Consider the following 17,873-nt stretch of genomic DNA (forward strand, 5'->3'; position numbering starts at 1 on the left):
TAAAATAACATGACTAAATCAAGGTTGTTGAATTGCTTTAATTTCTGAAAATAAAATTGTATTTAAAAGCTGACCGAAATTCAGCGCAATTGAATACCCTTAACATTTTTATCCAGTGCGATAGTTATGTATTTCAACACGACTTACGATAAGAGAATATCGAAACCCGGGAAATCGATAGGCGCCATTGTTTTTTCCATCACTGGCCAAGCAAAAGCCGTCAAATCATCGTCGCATTTGACCCAACATATTAAACTAGTTTTTGCGTTCGAACAGTTTAAATTCCCATCAGATCCTCGAAATGAGTACTATTGGCACCGGAGTAAGTAGTTGGTGACCCGTATCCCCGATCGCAAGATCGCTAACGAGGCCTTCTCGGTTGCAGTACGACCTGTCGGCCTCGCAGTTTTCGCCGGATGGCCGCGTTTTCCAGATCGACTACGCCTCGAAGGCTGTGGAGAAGAGCGGCACCGTGGTCGGGATCCGGGGCAAGGACGCAGTGGTCCTCGCCGTGGAGAAGATCATCACCAGCAAGCTGTACGAACCGGATGCCGGCGGGCGCATCTTCACCATCGAGAAGAACATCGGAATGGCGGTGGCCGGATTGGTGGCCGACGGAAACTATGTGGCGGACATCGCCCGCCAGGAGGCAGCCAACTACAGGCAGCAGTTCGAGCAAGCCATCCCGCTGAAGCACCTGTGCGACCGCGTCGCCGGCTACGTCCACGCCTACACCCTGTACAGCGCCGTCCGCCCCTTTGGGCTGTCGATCATCTTCGCCTCCTGGGACGAGGTGGACGGCCCACAGCTCTACAAGATCGAGCCCTCGGGCTCCTCCTTCGGCTACTTCGCCTGTGCCAGCGGCAAGGCTAAGCAGCTGGCCAAGACCGAGATGGAGAAGCTGAAGCCGGACATGAAGATCGACGATCTGGTCAAGAGCGCCGGAGAAATGTAATAATATCATATTATAATATCAGATTTCTAGCGGATTAAATATTAATGACCATGTTTAACCACTTTTCCAGCATCTACAAGGTCCACGATGAGCTCAAGGACAAGGACTTCCGCTTTGAAATGGGCTTGGTTGGCAGAGTGACCGATGGTCTGCATCTCATCAATCCCCCAGAACTGACCGAGAAGGCGCGGAATGCCGGAGATGCCGCCAACAAGGAGGATGACAGCGACAATGAGACGCATTAGATCGTTTTTGGCAGTGAATCTAATTCTGGGCCTAAATACATAACGTTAATTTTATATTTCCCTAAAGCGCAAAATGTATAAACAAAAATCGGGTGAAGCACCGACTTTTATTTTCGTTTTGGGGGCTAGAAATTATAGTGGAGTCTACATATTTGACTATTCAAATCTAGAAAGATAAATTTGAACTATATTTTGCACTTTAAATATTTAAAAATCAGTGTTATCGGAACTAGTTCAAGACCATCTATCGATGACAACTCGACTAAAATCAAAATGGCTTATCGCTCACAGCTGACGCAGTTCGCGCCATTTATTCTTGTTTTTGTGATTTAACGACACCCGACTTGAAATTGAGACTAGGATTTGTAGGAGCAATGACTACTTTAATAGAACAGTTAATAACGAAAATGGGCCTGCGGGAGGAGCCCAACGTGATGGAGTGAGTTTGAATATGGTATATGTGAAGTGACCTACTAAAGACGAATCCTTTCCAGGAAGACCACCGAATTGGTGCGACTACTGGAGCTGCGCTCCACGAACGTCCCACTGCAGATCAACGAGTACGGCAAGATAGTCCTGTGCGCGGACCTCGCCTCCTGTCTGCTGGGCATCGGCTTCGACAAGGAGCAGGCCCTCAAGTTGTCCGGCTTGCGCAAGAGCCACTACCTCAACAACAAGCGGATGTTCGAGAAGCTCCTGGACCTGAACAAGCTGGCCAGCGTGAACGACATTTGTGTGCAGCTGGGCCTCAACGAGGTGGCGCGCAAGGCGGAGGAGCTGATGACCCTCTTCAAGGGCGTGGCGGCCACCGAGGACACAGGCACCGACACCACGCACCCGCAGTATGCCGCCATGGCCGTTTACCAGGCCTGCCGGCTGCTCAAGAAGAAGGTCTCCAAGTCCAAGCTCATGCCCTTCAGCAACCTACGTCCCACCCAGTTTCAACAGCTCGAGCAGCAGTGGTCTCTCATGATAGCCAAGCACCACAAGGAGGGCAAGGTACCGGCCTGCTCCGACTTGGACGGGAAACTCAAAGAAAGCCAGCAGGAGAATATCAAGGGCCAGGAGGGCAAAAAGGCAATGAAGCCCCAGACGGAGGACTACGAGATATGGAAGGCGCGAATGCTGGCCGCAGCACAGGCCAAGCTAGAGGAATTGGAGGCTTCCGAATCCCATACGGATAATCAGCTTCTGGAGGCTTAGAAATATCTTTTTTATGTATTACAACCATGTCCCTGTAGGATCCAGTTTTTTCAGCTAGTAGCATCTATTTATTACACTCAACATTATCATTAGTTGTAGTTCAAACTGTAAGAAAACACATTAGAAACTAAAATTGGCATCCATTTAGAGAGTCTTAATTGAGAGATTATTAAGTATTTCTCCTGTTGGCCTCCTGGAATGGTTAGTAGGTCAATTCTTGAATAATTTAGTTGTTTTCTTCATGTGCGATATGAGCAACTCGCTAATATCAACAGGATTACCCTCGACATCGCAAGCTGAAAATAAAATTATCGTTAGCAAACAAGATTGATAACAGTCAGCTTTACGCTACATTTGTAGATAATGAGATCCACTTTGTTACGGGTCTGTGGACAACTTTTAATAAGCTCATCTAAGTGCTCATGGAACCTCATCCAGATCTCCCGCTTAAACTGCTTCATTTGCCAAGTGCCCGACGTGCTGGATTGCATGGCATCGGAAAAGGAAAACATGGGGGCGGGGAGCTCGAGGGCGAAGTAGTATATCTTATCGTTAATCCTGCGATTCATCCTGTAAACAGAGTGCTGAAAGGTGCGATCTACTCCTGCTCGTTCAACAATTGTCTTTAAGGGCTAAAAATAGAGTTGTGTTTATAAAATAAATATGAGTTTCTTATTGTCTTACCGTAGCTTGCTCGTCAAAATCTCTTTCGAGTACGCCATCATCCGGCTTTTCGTCAGGAATAAGGATAATCAGGCGGTTCAATCCAAAAGTGATGTTGTTCTGGTCCTTTGGAATACGTGATTAATTTTCCCCTGGGTCTAACGATCAACTTAAGTGCAATGAAATTCTATTCTCACTTCTTTACATGGTATATTAAAGAAAACAAAAAATGTATGTAGATTTAGACTTTGCGAAACGTCTTCAAAGTTTGCTTAAAAATTACTCATACGACACGTATAACAGTTCGAATTTGGTCGAAAAAAATCGTTCTCCCATTTCTTGTCTTGTCAAATTATGAATTTTGTTGAAATAATTTGTAAAAAAGGGATAGCAAAACATCAACTGAATTATTGAAATCTATGCCACCTTGATTAAAAAAAACTTTTTGATCGAAGGCAACAGTGCGTATGGGTGATAAACTTTGAAGCCAATTCGCAGAACCTAAAACACGATTTTTTCAAAAACTTTCTTTTGGTATATCTTGAATAACACAATGCGCACCGTAAAGGCGGGTGAGATTAGGACCTTACAAATTTCCATACAAATGTGGACCGCCCTAATGGACATACATACATACATACCTCGTAGACAGTCATTCGATTTTTAAGCCCGGGCAGCGAATGTATGAGGCACCCATAGAACAAGCTCGAGGCCATTCCAGTGGGGTAATCCAGTCCATGCGGATCCCTTAGCCTGTGAAGATCGGTAAGCGTGCTCCGATGTATAGTTCGTAGGCCCCAGTACAGAGGAATTTGCGAGAGGAAGTCGACTGTAGGAAATACCGCGCAAGAATTGTCAGAAATCGAAATTCCTATTCCCAAGACTAAGAAAGCCAGCAGCAGATGTTTCGAGACATTGTTTAAGGAATACGCGCGTCGGAGGATCGTTGTCACTCTATTCTCGGGCTGATAATACCGACTATAGTAGAGATATTCGACGACACAGAGATAAAAACGCAACAGGAATTCGGCCAGAAACACGGTGGCCACAATCCGAATCGAGTTGACTGCAATTAATGATTTAGTCTATATTCTTATCAGTCAAGGGCGCAGCTTACTCACCTACGTACTCCTCAATCATCTTTTGTTCGAATCAAAGCATTTTCTAGAACATGTGCTATCTGGGTTGCCAGATCAATCTGAAGATTTGACGATAACCCGATTTCTTATCAAGGATTGATGGAAGTTCATTATTCAATCAACTTTAAATATTCAAATTATGTTTTAGTTTGCAAGCCACTTTACCACTATCGGCAGAAACTTGTACTTTGCATCCCTTTTAGCCATTTTCTCGTAAAAGCTGGTTTTAAATGTTAGTAAAATGTATATATTTATTACATTCAACATTGTCATTAGCTGGTACATCCGTATAAAAGTACAAAAATGAATTAAAAATTAAAATTTTCATGGTTTTTGATGTCGAACAAGTGATTCTAATTTATAGCTTTCTAGACCTTATATTCCTCCTGTAGACATCAATAAAATCGCAGATTTCTTTGGAACTCTAGTCGGAAATTTCGTCAATAGTTCTCGTTTTATTTTGCATATGAATTTTAAGCAATTCGCCAACATCTACGAGATTTCCGTTAGAATCGTGGGCTGGAAGAAAAGATCGTTAATCTAAGTGTTTAGCTCAGTTTGTTTCTAGCACAGCGGTTAATCTATTTCTGTTTATGCAGAGATTTCAACCTACAGCTATAGATCATCAACTCCACCAAGTTACGGGTCTCTGGCCACGTGGTGATAAGTTCCTTCAAATGTTTGTAGAACTTGAGCCAGATCTCCCGCTTCAGTTCCTTCATCTGCCAGGTGGCCGACAGGTTCGACTGCATGGCATCGAAGAAGGAGAGCATGGGCGTAGCTCCCTCGATGGCAAAGTAGTAGGTTTTGCCATTAACCTTTTGATTCATTCTGTAGACAGCGTGCTTAAAAGGACGATTAACGCCGGCTCGGTTGATGTACTTCGTCTCAAGGGGCTAAAGAAAAGACTAGACCTTTGGTACACATATACATTAGGCAGGATTTGTGAGTTCTTACCTCAGCTTTATCCAGTAAATCGCTTTCGAGAACCCCGTTTACAAACATTTCGTCCGGAATAAGGATAACCAGTCGGTTTATTCCGAAGGTGACTTGGTTCTTGTCCTAGGGAACAAGATATTGATTATTTCTCAGCACAGAAATTGGGATTAACTTACCTCATAGTCATCCATTCGTTTTTTGAGGCCATCGTCCTTGCGCTCGGGAAGAGAAAGTTTGAGGTAGCCGTGGAAGTAGTTGGAGGCCATTCCGGCCGCGTAGTCCAGTCCATGGTTTTCCCTTATCCAGTGGGAGTAGCTCAGCGTGCTCTGACTCAGATCGCTGAAGATCCAGTACAGCGGCATGTGGGCCAGAAACAGGGCAGTGGGCACTACGCTCCTAAAATTTCCGCTAATCGAAATTCGGGTAAGTCCCACGAGAACGAAACCCAAGAGCAGGTAAGCTGACTTGTTGCTGTATGTGCAGGAGCGCCGGAGGATTGTCCACACCCGGTCCTCGGGCAGATAATGCCGGCTATATCGGACATATTCGACGACACAGCGATACAGACGCTGCAGGAAGTCGGCCAGAAAGACGGTGGCCACAACGCGAACCGAGGTGTCTGAAATGAATCACAACAACTCAGTTTATGGCGCCTAATCAGTCGACACTCACCTATGTAATCTCCGATCATTTTCTTCAAATAAAAACATTTCCTGCCCTTCTCCGCGCGTACTGCGTTCTCCGCTTCTTCCGCGTTCTTTGCAATGGCCATTTCTCCGAACATATGGTGGGTGGGTTGCCAGATCGATGAGAAGATTTCGCGAAAGCTTGATAAGAATTTGAATTTGAAAAACAAATTACTAAACTTGCATACAAAGACTCTATAAAATTGAAATGGTTCATGCCAAAGAGCAGTGAAAATGTAAAAGTTTCACTCGAACCGTTGTATCGGTGACTAGAAATTAATTAAATGGTGTATATTTACTTTAAGTCTCTTAATTTGAATAAATGCCCTCAACGCCCTAAATGATTTCGTAAAAGAAGGCAGGAAAAACAGCTCAATATCCTAAGAAGTCACTTTTGAAATGGCTTTTACCGGTTCAGAGCCTCAAACGCCGTCTGAGCATTGAATTTCAACAAAATAAAAGCCATACTATACTAAAATGTATATGAAAGCAGAGATTCTTTATAACTGATTGTAGCTTCGCTGCCTTTGGATATATACATACATATGTACATGATCTGAATATTTATTTGAATACTTTGAGTGTATGAGTAGATTAAGCATTCTTGAGTGCAACTTTTTATTTGCGTAATCAAAGAGCTACATTGTTCTGTTTATTTGTTTTGGTTTTCTGTGTTTATTTATCCCTTTTACAGATGTGCGCGCAAATATAATGTTTTTAAAAATAAGTCCAATAAAGACTCGTTTGTTGTTTTTAATAACGTATGTGGATTAGGGGAACTTAAAAAAAAATTGTTTTGACCTTTATGCAATTTTATTTGAATTTTCCGAGAAATACAATTTTGTATAAGAAATACATTTGAAAAACTTACATCGTGTCACGCGCTCAACTTAGAATTGTCAATAAATGTAATCTATGAATGACAAAAATAAATAAAAAGGTTGTAATGCTTTTATGAATGTTTAACATTTGCGTATTTTTAAGTTTTATCTACATTAGTGCTGTTTTTTTTTTAACTATATCTACGTTAGTGCTGCCAGCAGACAGCTTAAAAACAGGACCAGCAAGCTAAGTAAAAGCGGGAAAAAAGGAAAAAAGAGGACAAATTAACTTTCGCAATTGTATACCTAATTTAAATGTAGTGAATATCTAATTAAATTATGTAATTATGTAATATTAGCTTTTTATTTCCTTATGCGTATACTTAATAATCGCAGTCCTATTATTTTAATGGGAAATGCATTTCAATTCCCTTAATTGATTTTCGATTAATATTATGTTCATTTTAATTTAAAATTTTGTAAATGTTTTGGTTTATTTTTAAGTCAATGCATCCCATTGGTTGCAGATGGTTAAAAAGTTTTTTTTGCATTTAAGAAGTGGTTGATACAAAGACGATTAGCAAAATTTCGTACATGTCGATCTTTTCGAAAAATGACAAAGACGTTAAAAGAGGGTAAGACCGGTCCGGAAGAGTGACAAATTGACAACACTGATCTACTCGAGCATTGTTTGAAATCAATTAATTCGGCAGCACCATATATTAGCAGATAAATCTGACTTGTAACCCTTTCTGTTTAATTTAATTTGTATACTTAACTGCAAGTAAAATTATTTACCTTTTGGTGTTCAGAAGTACGAATCTAAACTGTCTGTTTAAGAACTTCACAATGATTTTCCTGTTATTTAACTGCGAAATATTTGCGAAGGCTTCAAAATAATTTTCTTTATTCCGGGACTTTAAGCTCAACTGGGTGATCTAATGCTCTGATCCATACTGCCAGTCTGTGGGTGGGATGTCCCTATTTCAATCCCATAAGGTCATAAAATATATTATTCAAAATCAAATAATAGTAAGACCGCAGAACTGTATTCCTGAAACCCGTTGTTCAGTGTAACCGTATGCGATAAGAGTAAAATTACAAACATCGATGCATCGATAGTGCCACCTCTGATTTGTATAACTGCATCGAGCCGAGCGTCAGCAATTGTTATTATAATGCAAAAATCGAAATAATTCCGCTGATCCGTGATGTATTTAATTGTGCGGTACTAATAATTGAAAATCAATATCGACCAGTGCCGCTGACCACAAAATGTAAATGTGAAGTATCCTTACCAACTTGAAACTTAATTGGATAAACAAAGCAAGTAGGTGTTTAAATATTTCATTACATATATTTCGTATTACTCATGAATACCACTCATTGTTGAGATTGACAGAGCCCCAGATCAGATAGTATTAGTTACTAAATCTACGCCTTTCGGATTCCACAGACTCCGAGGGCACGTCATCATCGGCGACGGTTCGTCGTTGATTTCCCGATAAGCTAAACAAAGCCGCCTGAGGAACGGAACTGAAGAACCGCACCCTTAACGAAGACGAAGAATCAGGGGAACCATGCCGATACTATACAGCGTTATATCGCGCGGCACCACCGTGCTGGCCAAGTACGCGGAGTGCGTCGGCAACTTTGCCGAAGTGACGGAGCACATAATCGGCCGGATCGGGGTGCACAACCACAAGATGACCTACACACACGGCGACTACCTGATCCACTACACCTGCGAGAACAAGCTGGTCTACATGTGCATCACCGACAACGTGGGTGAACGAACCTCTGTCCCAGTTACCCATTGCTTAATCGATATCGCATATCTCGTTTCTTCGTAGGAGTTCGAGCGTTCCCGGGCCTTTCTCTTCTTGGCCGATGTCAAGCAGAAGTTCATCCAGACCTACGGCCTGCAGGTGGCCACCGCCATCGCCTACTCCATGAACACCGAGTTCTCCAAGATCCTGGCCGACCAGATGGTCTACTTCAGTCAGTCCCGCGAGGTGGACACCATTTCTCGGGTGCATGGACAGATAGACGAGCTAAAAGACATAATGGTTAAGAATATAGGTGAGTTAGAAACCGGATCTCCTCATTTTATCACTAATCCCTGATTGTCCCACCTGCAGACAGTCTGCGAGATCGCGGCGAGAAACTGGAACTGCTGGTCAACAAGACCGAAAACTTGAGCAATAATGTAAGATGACACCAGTTGGGCTGGGAAATGTTCTTACCTCTGCCTCTTTTACAGTCCGTTGCATTCCGCAAGGCCTCGCGAAATTTGGCGCGGCAAATGTTCTGGAAGAACATCCGCATCTACGTGGTGGTCGGCCTGGTGATAACCTTCATTGTCTACGTGATCGTCAGCATGGCCTGCGGTGGCCTCGCCTGGCAGTCCTGCGTCTAGGATGCGCTTTAAAGTTGTTTATATTGTTATAGGCTCATAACACATGTATATTTGCATATAAAAACTCTACGGTACTCTCATTATCTATGTTCTACGTAATAAATGTGAATGTAAACAGGATTAAATGCTGAAAGAGCCACCGGAGTGTTCACTTGTCCTCCACGTACACCACATCGTTGGCCTTGACCTTTCCCGGCAGCCGAAGTCCCAAATGAATGCCCATGGCTGGTGATTTTTTGTTGAACAAGCGGTAGCTAGGAGTCCATGGATCAAGAATCGCAATAATTATAGTTAGACGGATCTGGCGTTAGAAAATTACTTACCTTTTCAGCGTCTTGAGAGGCTCACCGTCAGAGTCCCTCTCACCTGTCCTCACATTTATGTTCGGAAGAATGCAGCGCGTGCAAGGAGCCACCGTTCGGAATACGGCATCTTCGCCTATGCGTATCCATTGCCAGTTGTCCTCGGCATAGGGCTCATCCACATCCATTTTCAGATCGAAGTTACCGCGGAACTGAGCCGCATCCACCGGATTTTTTAGCCGAGTGTTAAGATCAGCCACCGATGAAAGGTTCATCAGCATAAAACTGGTGGCATCATTAAAAGTTCCCTGTAGAAAGGACCGCCCCAATTTATAGGTGATATTTAACGTGGTGTTAAATTTATAAGGCATATACCCACCGAATCCTCCTGTCTTAGGAAGGGCATGTCCTTGAGATCGGGAACGGTTCTCCTTACTGGCTTTGGATATGGGTAGTGAACCAGCTTGAGGCCGTTCTCCTTCTTCAGGATGGCCTGTGAGAACCATCTGTTGATCCGATCTCCGCAGGGCATCACGTTTACGGGAACACCCCAAATGGACGTGCGCACATCCTTTCCAGGGCCCTCCAAGCTTTCAAAATCCAACTCCAGGTCGGGAAGGTCCTGGGCACTGAAAAGCAGCTTGCTAGGCGATACCTTCTTTGATTGAATCTGGGTCATGTGGGGATATGTCCGAGCCGTGATCATTTCGTTCTTGTCGTTGACCACCATCAAGGTGCGATCCCTTATTCCCTCAAAGGACATGCTCAGCACATCGCATTCAAACTCCACTCCAGGTTTCGAGATCTCCAGAGGAGCACAGGATTTGACCGGGAAGAAGTGGATCCTCTCCACGGTGCCCACGCGTCTCCACTTTTGGGGCATCACATCGCGGGTCAGGTGGCGGTACAGTAGGTAACTGGCCCCGCCCACCGCCACCAGGCCCACGCCCACGCCCACCAGGGTCTTGGGACTGAGGTCAAAGGTCGTGTTACTTCCAATGGCTACAGGATAACCCAAGTTACTAGATGATCTGCTAAGTAATCCCGTTTTTTTCACTCACTTGCCATCTTTGATAACTTGCGATCTTACACTGCACCTGTTGCTTTCTGTGCGTTAAAAGCTCCACTGATTAGGTTTATTGGACGAAAGCATCTTTCCAAGGCTGGACACTATCTATATACGGTCATTTTACACTTTTAATTGAATTATTAAAAGCTAGAAAAAAAATGCATGGTAAGGAAAGTAACACGGATTGTTTTTTAATTATAGTGCTATATGAACACCATTAAACTAGTTTTTATATGGATTTGTTGTTTTTTAGTTTTAAATTACCATCCCTCCAGGTTAATCGATAACTGTTATCGGACGCATTTGTATGTTTGTAGTTTAAACGGCGTATTGGTTTCCAAAACATTTATGTTCTATGTAATAGGTATATGTGAATGTAAACAAGTTTAGATATTGGAAGAGCCGTTGGAGACTTCACTTGTCCTCCACGTACACCACATCGTTGGCCTTGACCTTTCCCGGAAGGCGAAGTCCCAAATGAATGCCCAGGGCCGGTGAGCTGTAGTTGAACAACCGGTAGCTGAGGAGATCGTAGATCTATTATAGTTGTACAGATATGGAAAAAAAAATAACCCACCTTCTCAGCGTCTTGAATGGCTCCCCGTCAGGGTCCCTCTCAGCCGTCTTCACATTTATGTTCGGAAAGATGCAGCGCGTGCAAGGAGCCACCGTTCGGAATACTGCATCATCGCCTATACGTAGCCATTGCCAGTGGTCCTCGGCATAGGGCTCATCCACATCCATTTTCAGCTCGAAGTTACCGCGGAACTGAAGCGCATCCACGGGATTTTTTAGTCGAGTATTAAGATCGGCCACCGATGAAAGGTTCATCAGCATAAAACTGGTGGCATCATTGAAGGTTCCCTGTGGAAGAAAGGTTATCTTTATCCTGGTGAATAATTTCGAAGGTGAATGCAGTTACCCACCGAATCCTCCTGTCTGATGAAGGGCATCTTCTTGAGGCGCGGATTGATGCTCATCACTGGCTTCGGATACGGGTAGTGAACCACCTTAAGGCCGCTCTCCTTCTTCAGGATGGCCTGGGAGAACCACCTGTTGATCCGATCTCCGCAGGGCATCACGTCCACAGGAACGCCCCAAACGGACGTGCGCTCATCCTTTCCGGGGCCCTCCAGGCTTTCGAAATCCAACTCCAGGTCGGGAAGGTCCTGGGCGCTGAAGAGCAGCTTGCTAGGCGATACCTTCTTCGAGTGGATCTGGGTCATGTGGGGATACACCCGAGCTGTAACCATTTCGTTTTTGTCGTTGACCACCATCAAGGTGCGATCCCTTATTCCCTCAAAGGACATGCTCAGCACATCGCAATCGAATTCCACTCCGGGCTTCGAGATCTCCAGAGGAGCACAGGATTTGACCGGGAAGAAGTGGATCCTCTCCACGGTGCCCACGCGTCTCCACTTTTGGGGCATCACATCGCGGGTCAGGTGGCGGTACAGTAGGTAACTGGCCCCGCCCACCGCCACCAGGCCCACGCCCACGCCCACCAGGGTCTTGGGACTGAGGTCAAAGGTAGAGTTACTTCCAACGGCTGCAGGATAACCCAAGTTACCAGAAAATGTTGTATTTAACCCGTTCTTTTTACTCACTTGCCATCTTTGATTACTTTCGATCTTACACTAACCTGTTGCTTTCTCCGCGTTAAAAGCTCCACTGATTAGGTTCATTGGACGAAAGCATACATATTTCCAAGGCTGGACAATAAGTACGATCATTTTACACTTGTAATTAAATTAGAAAAACCTAGAAATAACAATAGCTGATGATAAGAATAATAAAGCGGTTTGTTTTTTAATTATGGGATTTTAAGAACCCCATTAAACCTATTTTTATGGATTTCTTATTTTTATTAAGTTTAAAATACCATCCCTGTTGTCTCCAGTCCCTCCAGGTTAATCGATAGCTGTTATCGAGCACATATGTTTCTAGTTTAGCCGGCGGATTTGTTTACAAACTTCTAGGATCAAAAATGAGTGACAAGGAATCGAAGGACAATGACGCCTCCCAAAATCCCGAATTGGATGTATGCAGCGAGCAGTTTAATCCCCTCCGAGCTTTGTACGAACCCAATTACAGGGTAACTGAAGCAGTTCCTAAAGTGCTCTACCAAAATCTGGCGGCGTTCGAGAGTGCGCTTAAAAAATTCGGCATTTGGCAGTTGAACAAGCGGCAAAAACCGGCAGCTGGAGGCGTCGATAAGGGGGCATCAGGAAAAGCCTCTTCTTCCAGGGCTGCAGTTGACCTGGAGGCACCTCAGCGGCGGTTCGAGCCCCACCAGATGCCCACGACCAGGAGCTCGAATAAGAAGCACTTTCGCAACATTTTCACCTACATGGAGGGAACGGTCGGACCCCTAGAACTCCTCAAAAAGTGCATTCCGTTGGCCAGCAGCACTGAAACTACCGAAAGACTACGAGTTCGGGTGGTGATCCGCAAGAAAGGAGCAGTGGGCGGCACTGTGGAGGGCGAGCTTGTGGCCTTTGACAAGGCGTGGAATCTGCTCCTGAGAAAAGCCACCGAAACCTGGAGGCGCCGAAAGTACAATTACGGCGAACAGAACATTTGCGACACACCTGTTGACTGTACCGATCGTCTCAGGGAGCTGGGCATCACGCTTCCCAAGATTCAGGTGAAGAGTTTAAGTCGGAAGAACGTGGAGATAAAGCGAGATCTGCCACAGATCTTGATTCGCGGCGAAAATGTGGTGCTAGTTAGCTTAATAGCTAGGCAAAGTAATATGTAGCTGGGTCTCATATTAATATAAGTTGAACTGCGTAGATTAATTTACTATTAACTCTTACCGACTAAGATTCATTTTGTAAAATAATACATTAAAAATACTCTAAAAAGTACCTAACTAAAGGGCTTCTGCTTCTAACCTCTGTGAGTGAACCAGCTCATGCACCTCCAGCATCTCCTTCGTCTTGAATCTCCGCAAGCAAGTGTCGCAGGAGAACTTCCGCCCACTATCGCCCTCGTGGAATTTCCGAATATGGCACTTTAAGATGTAGTTCTCTCTGAATTGCCGGCTGCAGTGGGGACACTGCAATCTCGGCTGGTCGTGCCTGCGCCGGTGGACTGCCAAGGCGGAGCTGGTCTTGCAGCTGTGCCCGCACACCTCGCAGGTGTAGTTCCTCTGCCCGGCGTGCATGGCCTGGTGCTGCTGAAAGTCCCACTTGGAGGGGGCGTTGTAGTCGCAGCTGCCGCACTGCCATTCCAGCGGCTTGAAGTGGTACCGCTCCTTGTGCTGCTGCAGCTTGCAGGCGAGCGAGAAGCCCTGGTGGCACACATGGCAGGTATTCGGATTGGGTCCGCCGTGCACGCGGAACTTGTGCAGCCTCAACTGGCGCTCGTTGAGGCAGCGCCGGTCGCACTCCTCGCAAATGGTCACCGAGATGTGGCTCGTGGGCATGAATCTCATGAGGCTGCGGAAGTAGTTTGGGTAGCGGCACCGGAAGCCGGAGTTGCTCAATTGCATCACGTACTGCCGTTCGAACCAGACTTGCAGGAAACGGGCACTGGCACTCACCACCTGCGGTTCCAAGCGGCACCGGAACCGATGGGACAGTGCCTGTGCCACCTTCTGAGAGCTCTCCAAGCGATCCTTTCTTTTGATCCCACGGTGGCTGCTCCACAGATGCTCGTGCTGGCGCAAGAGTTCTATGAAATACTGGATGATTCCGGGTCTGGTGCGCTGCAGACTGTAGAAGGGCTTGTTTGGTTTATTGAGGATGTAGTCCTGAGGAAGGTTAAATTAAAAAAAGGTGTTTTTGTTAGGGACTAAGAGCGTTACCTTTCCAGACTCTTCCTCATCCTGTTCTTCCTCCGATGAGCACAGGAGTATTCCGGATTCCACCTCCTCCTCAAGGTACTCCACGTTCGTAAATAATTCTGGCTCCTGCTCTACTGGCAACTGAGATTCTTGAGCAACACCCGCCTCCTGCAGGTTGCACAACTCCGCCCGGACCTCGTCCTGAATCTCATTATCATCTCCGTTGAACTGGCGGAGTTCTTCATGGTCTTCAACCAGGTGTCTCAAAAAATCATTCCACCTAGCACCGGGAAAAGTGTCCGCATTGCAGAGGCAGCACTTAATCAGAATGGAGGAGTCTCTCCTCATATAAACACGGGCACTTTCCAGGTATTGCTGGCCATTTGCAAGTTGTGGGGGCATGTCCGTTGAGTCTACATTTATTGTTTTAGAAATCTTTTTTAATATTTTTAAAATCTTAATCTTGTAACTTTGATAATCGATATCGTTCGGCTATCGATACATTTTAAAAACCAGTGCTGAAAATGACCGAAACTTATCGATTGGTGCACATTATCGAATTCAAATTTAGCTTGAATAAAAAGGTTTACCTGTTTAGGCTTTTGTTTTGCTTGTCTTTTGTTTGCAAACTCAAAGGCATTGTGGCGATCCTAAAAAAGTGCACATTTTTGGCTGACAAAGCGGGTAAAAAGATTACGCTTTCATTCATTAAAACTGGCATTGTTGCTGCTCTGGGTGTTGTTTTTGCTGTTGCTGCTGCTGCTTTGAGTGTTGCTGTTGCTGTAGTCGCGATCTTGGGCTCAGTTGAAAACACGTTTTTGCGCTATCCAAACGTTTCCGATCCGATCCAATCTGATCCGATCCAAAGCCACCAGATTCGAAAGTTTTACACCGCGTGCAGCCGCAGCAACATCAACAGCAACAACAAGGCAACAATAACAATTCGTATGTTTCGTTTGTGTGTTCAAGTTTTAATTTTTATGCAAAGCAAACGACAGACTTTTCGGCTGGGCTGGTCAACAATTTCTATTTTAATTGGCAGCAGCGCCCAGCAATTTACCATAAACGAATGGAAAGCTGACAAAAGTGAACAAGTCACCGACTCTTATTTATTGTGCATAATCAAGCCAATCAATGTGTTTTCTTCATCCATTTTAGTTGCCGTTTTTGCCATTTGCGATTAGCCCCTCGATCACACAGTGGCCAGAATTCGGGTTCTTTCTCCGGAGAAATAGCGACCCAATTTGTTAACTACCGCCATTATGGCATAATTGCTAAAAATTAATAAGTTCTTAACGAACTGCGTGTGCCACTTTTTGCATGTATCCTTTTCGCGCAGTGTACGCAAATTGGCAAGCGCCGTTAATTGGAAATTTTCTTTGTCAAGGTTGCTGGTTGCCAGTCCCAATACGAATCCAATCGGAATCCGACTTTGACTGCGACTCCGGCTCAAGTGCACGTCCGTTTGTGTTGTGTGTCAATTAGCGTGTTATTCAACCGCGCTCGCAAATAGATCATTAAAATAAAGCACTCGGCGGCGTAATTGTAATGATGTGCAAACATCGTCTGGGGAGCTGGCAGTGGAGATATGTATGGCTAGAAATGGAGTTCAGGAATTCTGGAATTGTTGAGTTCTGAATTCTGGTGTCCCAGTAATTAGCACATCGGTCGACCACCACCATTGGCCGAAACTGGCTTCATCCGCTAGGCGAAAACAGGTCGGCGCACAGTTACAAAAATATATCGATTTTATTAATTGATCAAGGGAGTATAGTATTTATATTTCCATTTTTTTTAAGAACTTATATTTGTGCTATATTTGTCCTATATATTTGTGCTGCCACTCGTTTTAGTAAAGGTTAGCTTATTTTTAACTTGTAAAAACTGTATCGCTTTTTTGTTCAACATTATAAAAAGATTGATTAAGTAATTAATTGACTTAATTATTAGACAGAATAATCGTATCTAAGATATATAAAATGTTACTTTAATAAGATTGTAACCTTGATGCATCTTTGACTTATTTGGGGATTATCAAGTTGCTCCTAGTTTTCATTACTAAATTAAATTTAGCTTGCCCCGATATAAAATATTAATTGGTTAAATGAGTAAACAAGTGGTTAGATACTCCCATTACCTACGGAGTTTTAGGAGTCACATTTGTGTGAAAAATTCCCGAATCGATGACCTATATCTGCTGTATTTTTTCTCTCTGCCGAGTTACCAGTTTTCCAGGCTTTATGATGACCGGGCAGCATGTATATGGGGCATTCATTCCGTTTTGGGGCCAGGCCACTCCCCGCGGGCACAAGTTAAACAGCTTTTCCCACTCCACTCGAGTCGAATCCACTCTGCCACATCCCGCCGCCACACCCCCGAGATTTTCACGGCCACCGGGGGAAATCGGTCGACTTTGCGCGGAAGCCCTCGCATTATTGTACGTAGCACCAACGGTCTGAGCCACAGAATCGTAATCGTGTAAATAGCAAATACACTTGGCTCTCGCTATCTGCGAAATAATCAAACAGCGACGAAAACACAACACTAGCTCATAAAATTTCGGTGTTGGCAATGGTTATCAAAACCGATATGGCTTCGTGTGTTGGTTTTTTTCGGGAACTCTAGTGTTTATGCGAACTTCAATACGGGAAGCTCAGAAAATGTGTGAAATGAACAAGGTTGTTATTTCGAAGAGCTCTACTTCTACATAAACGTTTAGTTCAGAAAACCGTATGTACATAAATAATTGTTAGTACCAAAAATATGTTGGCAAATAATACTTGATCATGTGTTTGCTCTTTTTTAAGATACAGTAAAAAAGCCATTTATTTTTTACGTCATTGTCATTTAAAATTATGAAATTTCAGATAAGTGATTCCTTATTGATTAACAAACATTATTCATAGAAATAACCGTTATAAATATTTTTACTATATTTGCTTGTTTATAATCTATGTATAAAGATTGCAAAAAAAATAGATTTTGTCTACATTGACAAACCTTATCGATTTATGAAACAATTATCATGACCGAAAATTCCCGCTATAATATTCGGCATATTTGACTTTCATTAAAACTATATAGATTCTAAATGATATGGATTTTATCTGTATTGACATACTTTATAACACCCTATATATTTCAAGACATCAGTTAAACAATGTGATCTAGTAATGATAGTACGCTGAAGAGATTATATTTTAATCGCACTCTATCAACGATTCTGAACTTTGACTGCTCTTCCATTAATATTAATACGTACGCCACTTGAAATGGCTTGTTTGGTCGGAAACCCTAATAACTGATCTATAAATACGCCGTAATTGCAGTAGTCATAAAGCTGTGCCGCGAGTAATCTTTGGCTCATTGAATAACCACTGTCGCAAAGTAAATACGTGTCTGTCTAAAGCAATTGTCCCGCAAAGCTGACCCATTGGGCTGAGCAAATAAACAATATAGTGAGTCAACGACAAGTTGTTCCCATTTGCCGAGCAAATAAACAGATAATCGGGTCTTACTGCACTTTCATGATCAGCAGATCATGCGACCGCGGCACGTGTAAACTTTGTCAATATTTACAGCGGTAATTTATGCCAGTTCGGTGGATTTTCTTTAATTTCGCCCGTCGGAAGTGTCCACTTT

The 17,873-nt window shown here is 43.9% G+C and overlaps 9 protein-coding genes across 11 annotated transcripts; 4 read left to right on the forward strand and 5 right to left on the reverse strand.

The window, feature by feature from the left end:
• The first annotated feature begins 166 nt into the window (after positions 1-166).
• On the forward strand, positions 167-1,297 carry Prosalpha7 (proteasome alpha7 subunit). Its single transcript, XM_017156993.3, has 3 exons — positions 167-322; positions 386-951; positions 1,026-1,297. Exons 1-3 carry the CDS (start codon positions 302-304, stop codon positions 1,198-1,200), a joined length of 762 nt encoding a protein of 253 aa, XP_017012482.1. The 5' UTR covers positions 167-301; the 3' UTR covers positions 1,201-1,297.
• A 183-nt stretch (positions 1,298-1,480) lies between these two features.
• On the forward strand, positions 1,481-2,548 carry Orc6 (Origin recognition complex subunit 6). Its single transcript, XM_017157166.3, has 2 exons — positions 1,481-1,639; positions 1,695-2,548. The coding sequence occupies exons 1-2, from the start codon at positions 1,575-1,577 to the stop codon at positions 2,401-2,403; spliced, it is 774 nt and encodes a 257-aa protein (XP_017012655.2). The 5' UTR covers positions 1,481-1,574; the 3' UTR covers positions 2,404-2,548.
• Positions 2,549-2,565: 17 nt separating this feature from the next.
• Positions 2,566-4,264, reverse strand: LOC108067890 (stimulator of interferon genes protein homolog). The gene is made up of 5 exons (XM_017157165.3): positions 4,188-4,264; positions 3,708-4,132; positions 3,088-3,192; positions 2,756-3,035; positions 2,566-2,699 (listed from the first exon to the last, which is right to left on the reverse strand). The coding sequence occupies exons 1-5, from the start codon at positions 4,204-4,206 to the stop codon at positions 2,614-2,616; spliced, it is 915 nt and encodes a 304-aa protein (XP_017012654.3). The 5' UTR covers positions 4,207-4,264; the 3' UTR covers positions 2,566-2,613.
• A 165-nt stretch (positions 4,265-4,429) lies between these two features.
• On the reverse strand, positions 4,430-7,603 carry LOC108067889 (stimulator of interferon genes protein homolog). The gene is made up of 6 exons (XM_070213619.1): positions 7,450-7,603; positions 5,817-5,971; positions 5,321-5,763; positions 5,163-5,267; positions 4,819-5,101; positions 4,430-4,724 (listed from the first exon to the last, which is right to left on the reverse strand). The coding sequence occupies exons 2-6, from the start codon at positions 5,926-5,928 to the stop codon at positions 4,630-4,632; spliced, it is 1,038 nt and encodes a 345-aa protein (XP_070069720.1). The 5' UTR covers positions 5,929-5,971; positions 7,450-7,603; the 3' UTR covers positions 4,430-4,629.
• A 197-nt stretch (positions 7,604-7,800) lies between these two features.
• Vamp7 (Vesicle-associated membrane protein 7) lies at positions 7,801-9,195 on the forward strand. 2 transcript variants are annotated; one of them, XM_017157145.3, is made up of 5 exons: positions 7,801-7,981; positions 8,046-8,435; positions 8,505-8,733; positions 8,793-8,860; positions 8,915-9,195. In XM_017157145.3, the coding sequence occupies exons 2-5, from the start codon at positions 8,232-8,234 to the stop codon at positions 9,068-9,070; spliced, it is 657 nt and encodes a 218-aa protein (XP_017012634.2). In that variant the 5' UTR covers positions 7,801-7,981; positions 8,046-8,231; the 3' UTR covers positions 9,071-9,195. The 2 variants fall into 2 exon arrangements, with proteins under 2 accessions (XP_017012634.2, XP_017012633.2); XM_017157144.3 differs by having other exon boundaries at positions 8,108-8,435.
• On the reverse strand, positions 9,073-10,584 carry Marc (Mitochondrial amidoxime reducing component). Its single transcript, XM_017157143.3, has 4 exons — positions 10,434-10,584; positions 9,752-10,374; positions 9,394-9,680; positions 9,073-9,324 (listed from the first exon to the last, which is right to left on the reverse strand). Exons 1-4 carry the CDS (start codon positions 10,438-10,440, stop codon positions 9,219-9,221), a joined length of 1,023 nt encoding a protein of 340 aa, XP_017012632.3. The 5' UTR covers positions 10,441-10,584; the 3' UTR covers positions 9,073-9,218.
• A 25-nt stretch (positions 10,585-10,609) lies between these two features.
• On the reverse strand, positions 10,610-12,191 carry LOC108067873 (mitochondrial amidoxime-reducing component 1-like). The gene is made up of 4 exons (XM_017157142.3): positions 12,049-12,191; positions 11,368-11,990; positions 11,019-11,305; positions 10,610-10,961 (listed from the first exon to the last, which is right to left on the reverse strand). The coding sequence occupies exons 1-4, from the start codon at positions 12,053-12,055 to the stop codon at positions 10,856-10,858; spliced, it is 1,023 nt and encodes a 340-aa protein (XP_017012631.3). The 5' UTR covers positions 12,056-12,191; the 3' UTR covers positions 10,610-10,855.
• On the reverse strand, positions 12,124-14,765 carry LOC108067848 (uncharacterized). 2 transcript variants are annotated; one of them, XM_070213618.1, is made up of 3 exons: positions 14,253-14,765; positions 13,339-14,198; positions 12,124-12,202 (listed from the first exon to the last, which is right to left on the reverse strand). In XM_070213618.1, exons 1-3 carry the CDS (start codon positions 14,631-14,633, stop codon positions 12,193-12,195), a joined length of 1,251 nt encoding a protein of 416 aa, XP_070069719.1. In that variant the 5' UTR covers positions 14,634-14,765; the 3' UTR covers positions 12,124-12,192. The 2 variants fall into 2 exon arrangements, with proteins under 2 accessions (XP_070069719.1, XP_070069718.1); XM_070213617.1 differs by lacking the exon at positions 12,124-12,202 and having other exon boundaries at positions 13,268-14,198; positions 14,253-14,764.
• Lsm11 (U6 snRNA-associated Sm-like protein LSm11) lies at positions 12,404-13,292 on the forward strand. The gene has a single exon (XM_017157101.3). It carries the CDS (start codon positions 12,429-12,431, stop codon positions 13,200-13,202), a length of 774 nt encoding a protein of 257 aa, XP_017012590.3. The 5' UTR covers positions 12,404-12,428; the 3' UTR covers positions 13,203-13,292.
• Positions 14,766-17,873: the final 3,108 nt, after the last annotated feature.

Source organism: Drosophila takahashii, chromosome 2R (assembly GCF_030179915.1).
Source record: "Drosophila takahashii strain IR98-3 E-12201 chromosome 2R, DtakHiC1v2, whole genome shotgun sequence".
NCBI classification, from domain to species: domain Eukaryota; kingdom Metazoa; phylum Arthropoda; class Insecta; order Diptera; family Drosophilidae; genus Drosophila; species Drosophila takahashii.

Coding starts and splice junctions, on each gene's coding strand:
- Vamp7 (XM_017157145.3), top strand. CDS start 8,232: ATGCCGATACTATACAGCGTTATATCGCGCGGCACCACCGTGCTGGCC. Junction 8,734..8,792: donor CATAATGGTTAAGAATATAG/GTGAGTTAGAAA, acceptor TCCCACCTGCAG/ACAGTCTGCGAGATCGCGGC. Junction 8,861..8,914: donor CCGAAAACTTGAGCAATAAT/GTAAGATGACAC, acceptor CCTCTTTTACAG/TCCGTTGCATTCCGCAAGGC.
- Prosalpha7 (XM_017156993.3), top strand. CDS start 302: ATGAGTACTATTGGCACCGGA. Junction 323..385: donor TGAGTACTATTGGCACCGGA/GTAAGTAGTTGG, acceptor TCTCGGTTGCAG/TACGACCTGTCGGCCTCGCA. Junction 952..1,025: donor GTCAAGAGCGCCGGAGAAAT/GTAATAATATCA, acceptor CCACTTTTCCAG/CATCTACAAGGTCCACGATG.
- LOC108067873 (XM_017157142.3), bottom strand. Junction 11,306..11,367: donor TCATCAGACAGGAGGATTCG/GTGGGTAACTGC, acceptor TTTCTTCCACAG/GGAACCTTCAATGATGCCAC. Junction 10,962..11,018: donor CCATTCAAGACGCTGAGAAG/GTGGGTTATTTT, acceptor CGATCTCCTCAG/CTACCGGTTGTTCAACTACA.
- Orc6 (XM_017157166.3), top strand. CDS start 1,575: ATGACTACTTTAATAGAACAGTTAATAACGAAAATGGGCCTGCGGGAG. Junction 1,640..1,694: donor GAGGAGCCCAACGTGATGGA/GTGAGTTTGAAT, acceptor AATCCTTTCCAG/GAAGACCACCGAATTGGTGC.
- LOC108067848 (XM_070213617.1), bottom strand. CDS start 14,633: ATGCCCCCACAACTTGCAAATGGCCAGCAATACCTGGAAAGTGCCCGT. Junction 14,199..14,252: donor ATGAGGAAGAGTCTGGAAAG/GTAACGCTCTTA, acceptor AACCTTCCTCAG/GACTACATCCTCAATAAACC.
- LOC108067890 (XM_017157165.3), bottom strand. Junction 3,193..3,707: donor ATCGAATGACTGTCTACGAG/GTATGTATGTAT, acceptor CGTATTCCAAAG/GACCAGAACAACATCACTTT. Junction 2,700..2,755: donor GGATCTCATTATCTACAAAT/GTAGCGTAAAGC, acceptor TTTTATTTTCAG/CTTGCGATGTCGAGGGTAAT.
- Lsm11 (XM_017157101.3), top strand. CDS start 12,429: ATGAGTGACAAGGAATCGAAGGACAATGACGCCTCCCAAAATCCCGAA.
- Marc (XM_017157143.3), bottom strand. Junction 9,681..9,751: donor TCCTAAGACAGGAGGATTCG/GTGGGTATATGC, acceptor TCCTTTCTACAG/GGAACTTTTAATGATGCCAC. Junction 9,325..9,393: donor CCTCTCAAGACGCTGAAAAG/GTAAGTAATTTT, acceptor ATGGACTCCTAG/CTACCGCTTGTTCAACAAAA.
- LOC108067889 (XM_070213619.1), bottom strand. CDS start 5,928: ATGTTCGGAGAAATGGCCATTGCAAAGAACGCGGAAGAAGCGGAGAAC. Junction 5,268..5,320: donor AACGAATGGATGACTATGAG/GTAAGTTAATCC, acceptor CTTGTTCCCTAG/GACAAGAACCAAGTCACCTT. Junction 4,725..4,818: donor GGAGTTGATGATCTATAGCT/GTAGGTTGAAAT, acceptor CTTTTCTTCCAG/CCCACGATTCTAACGGAAAT.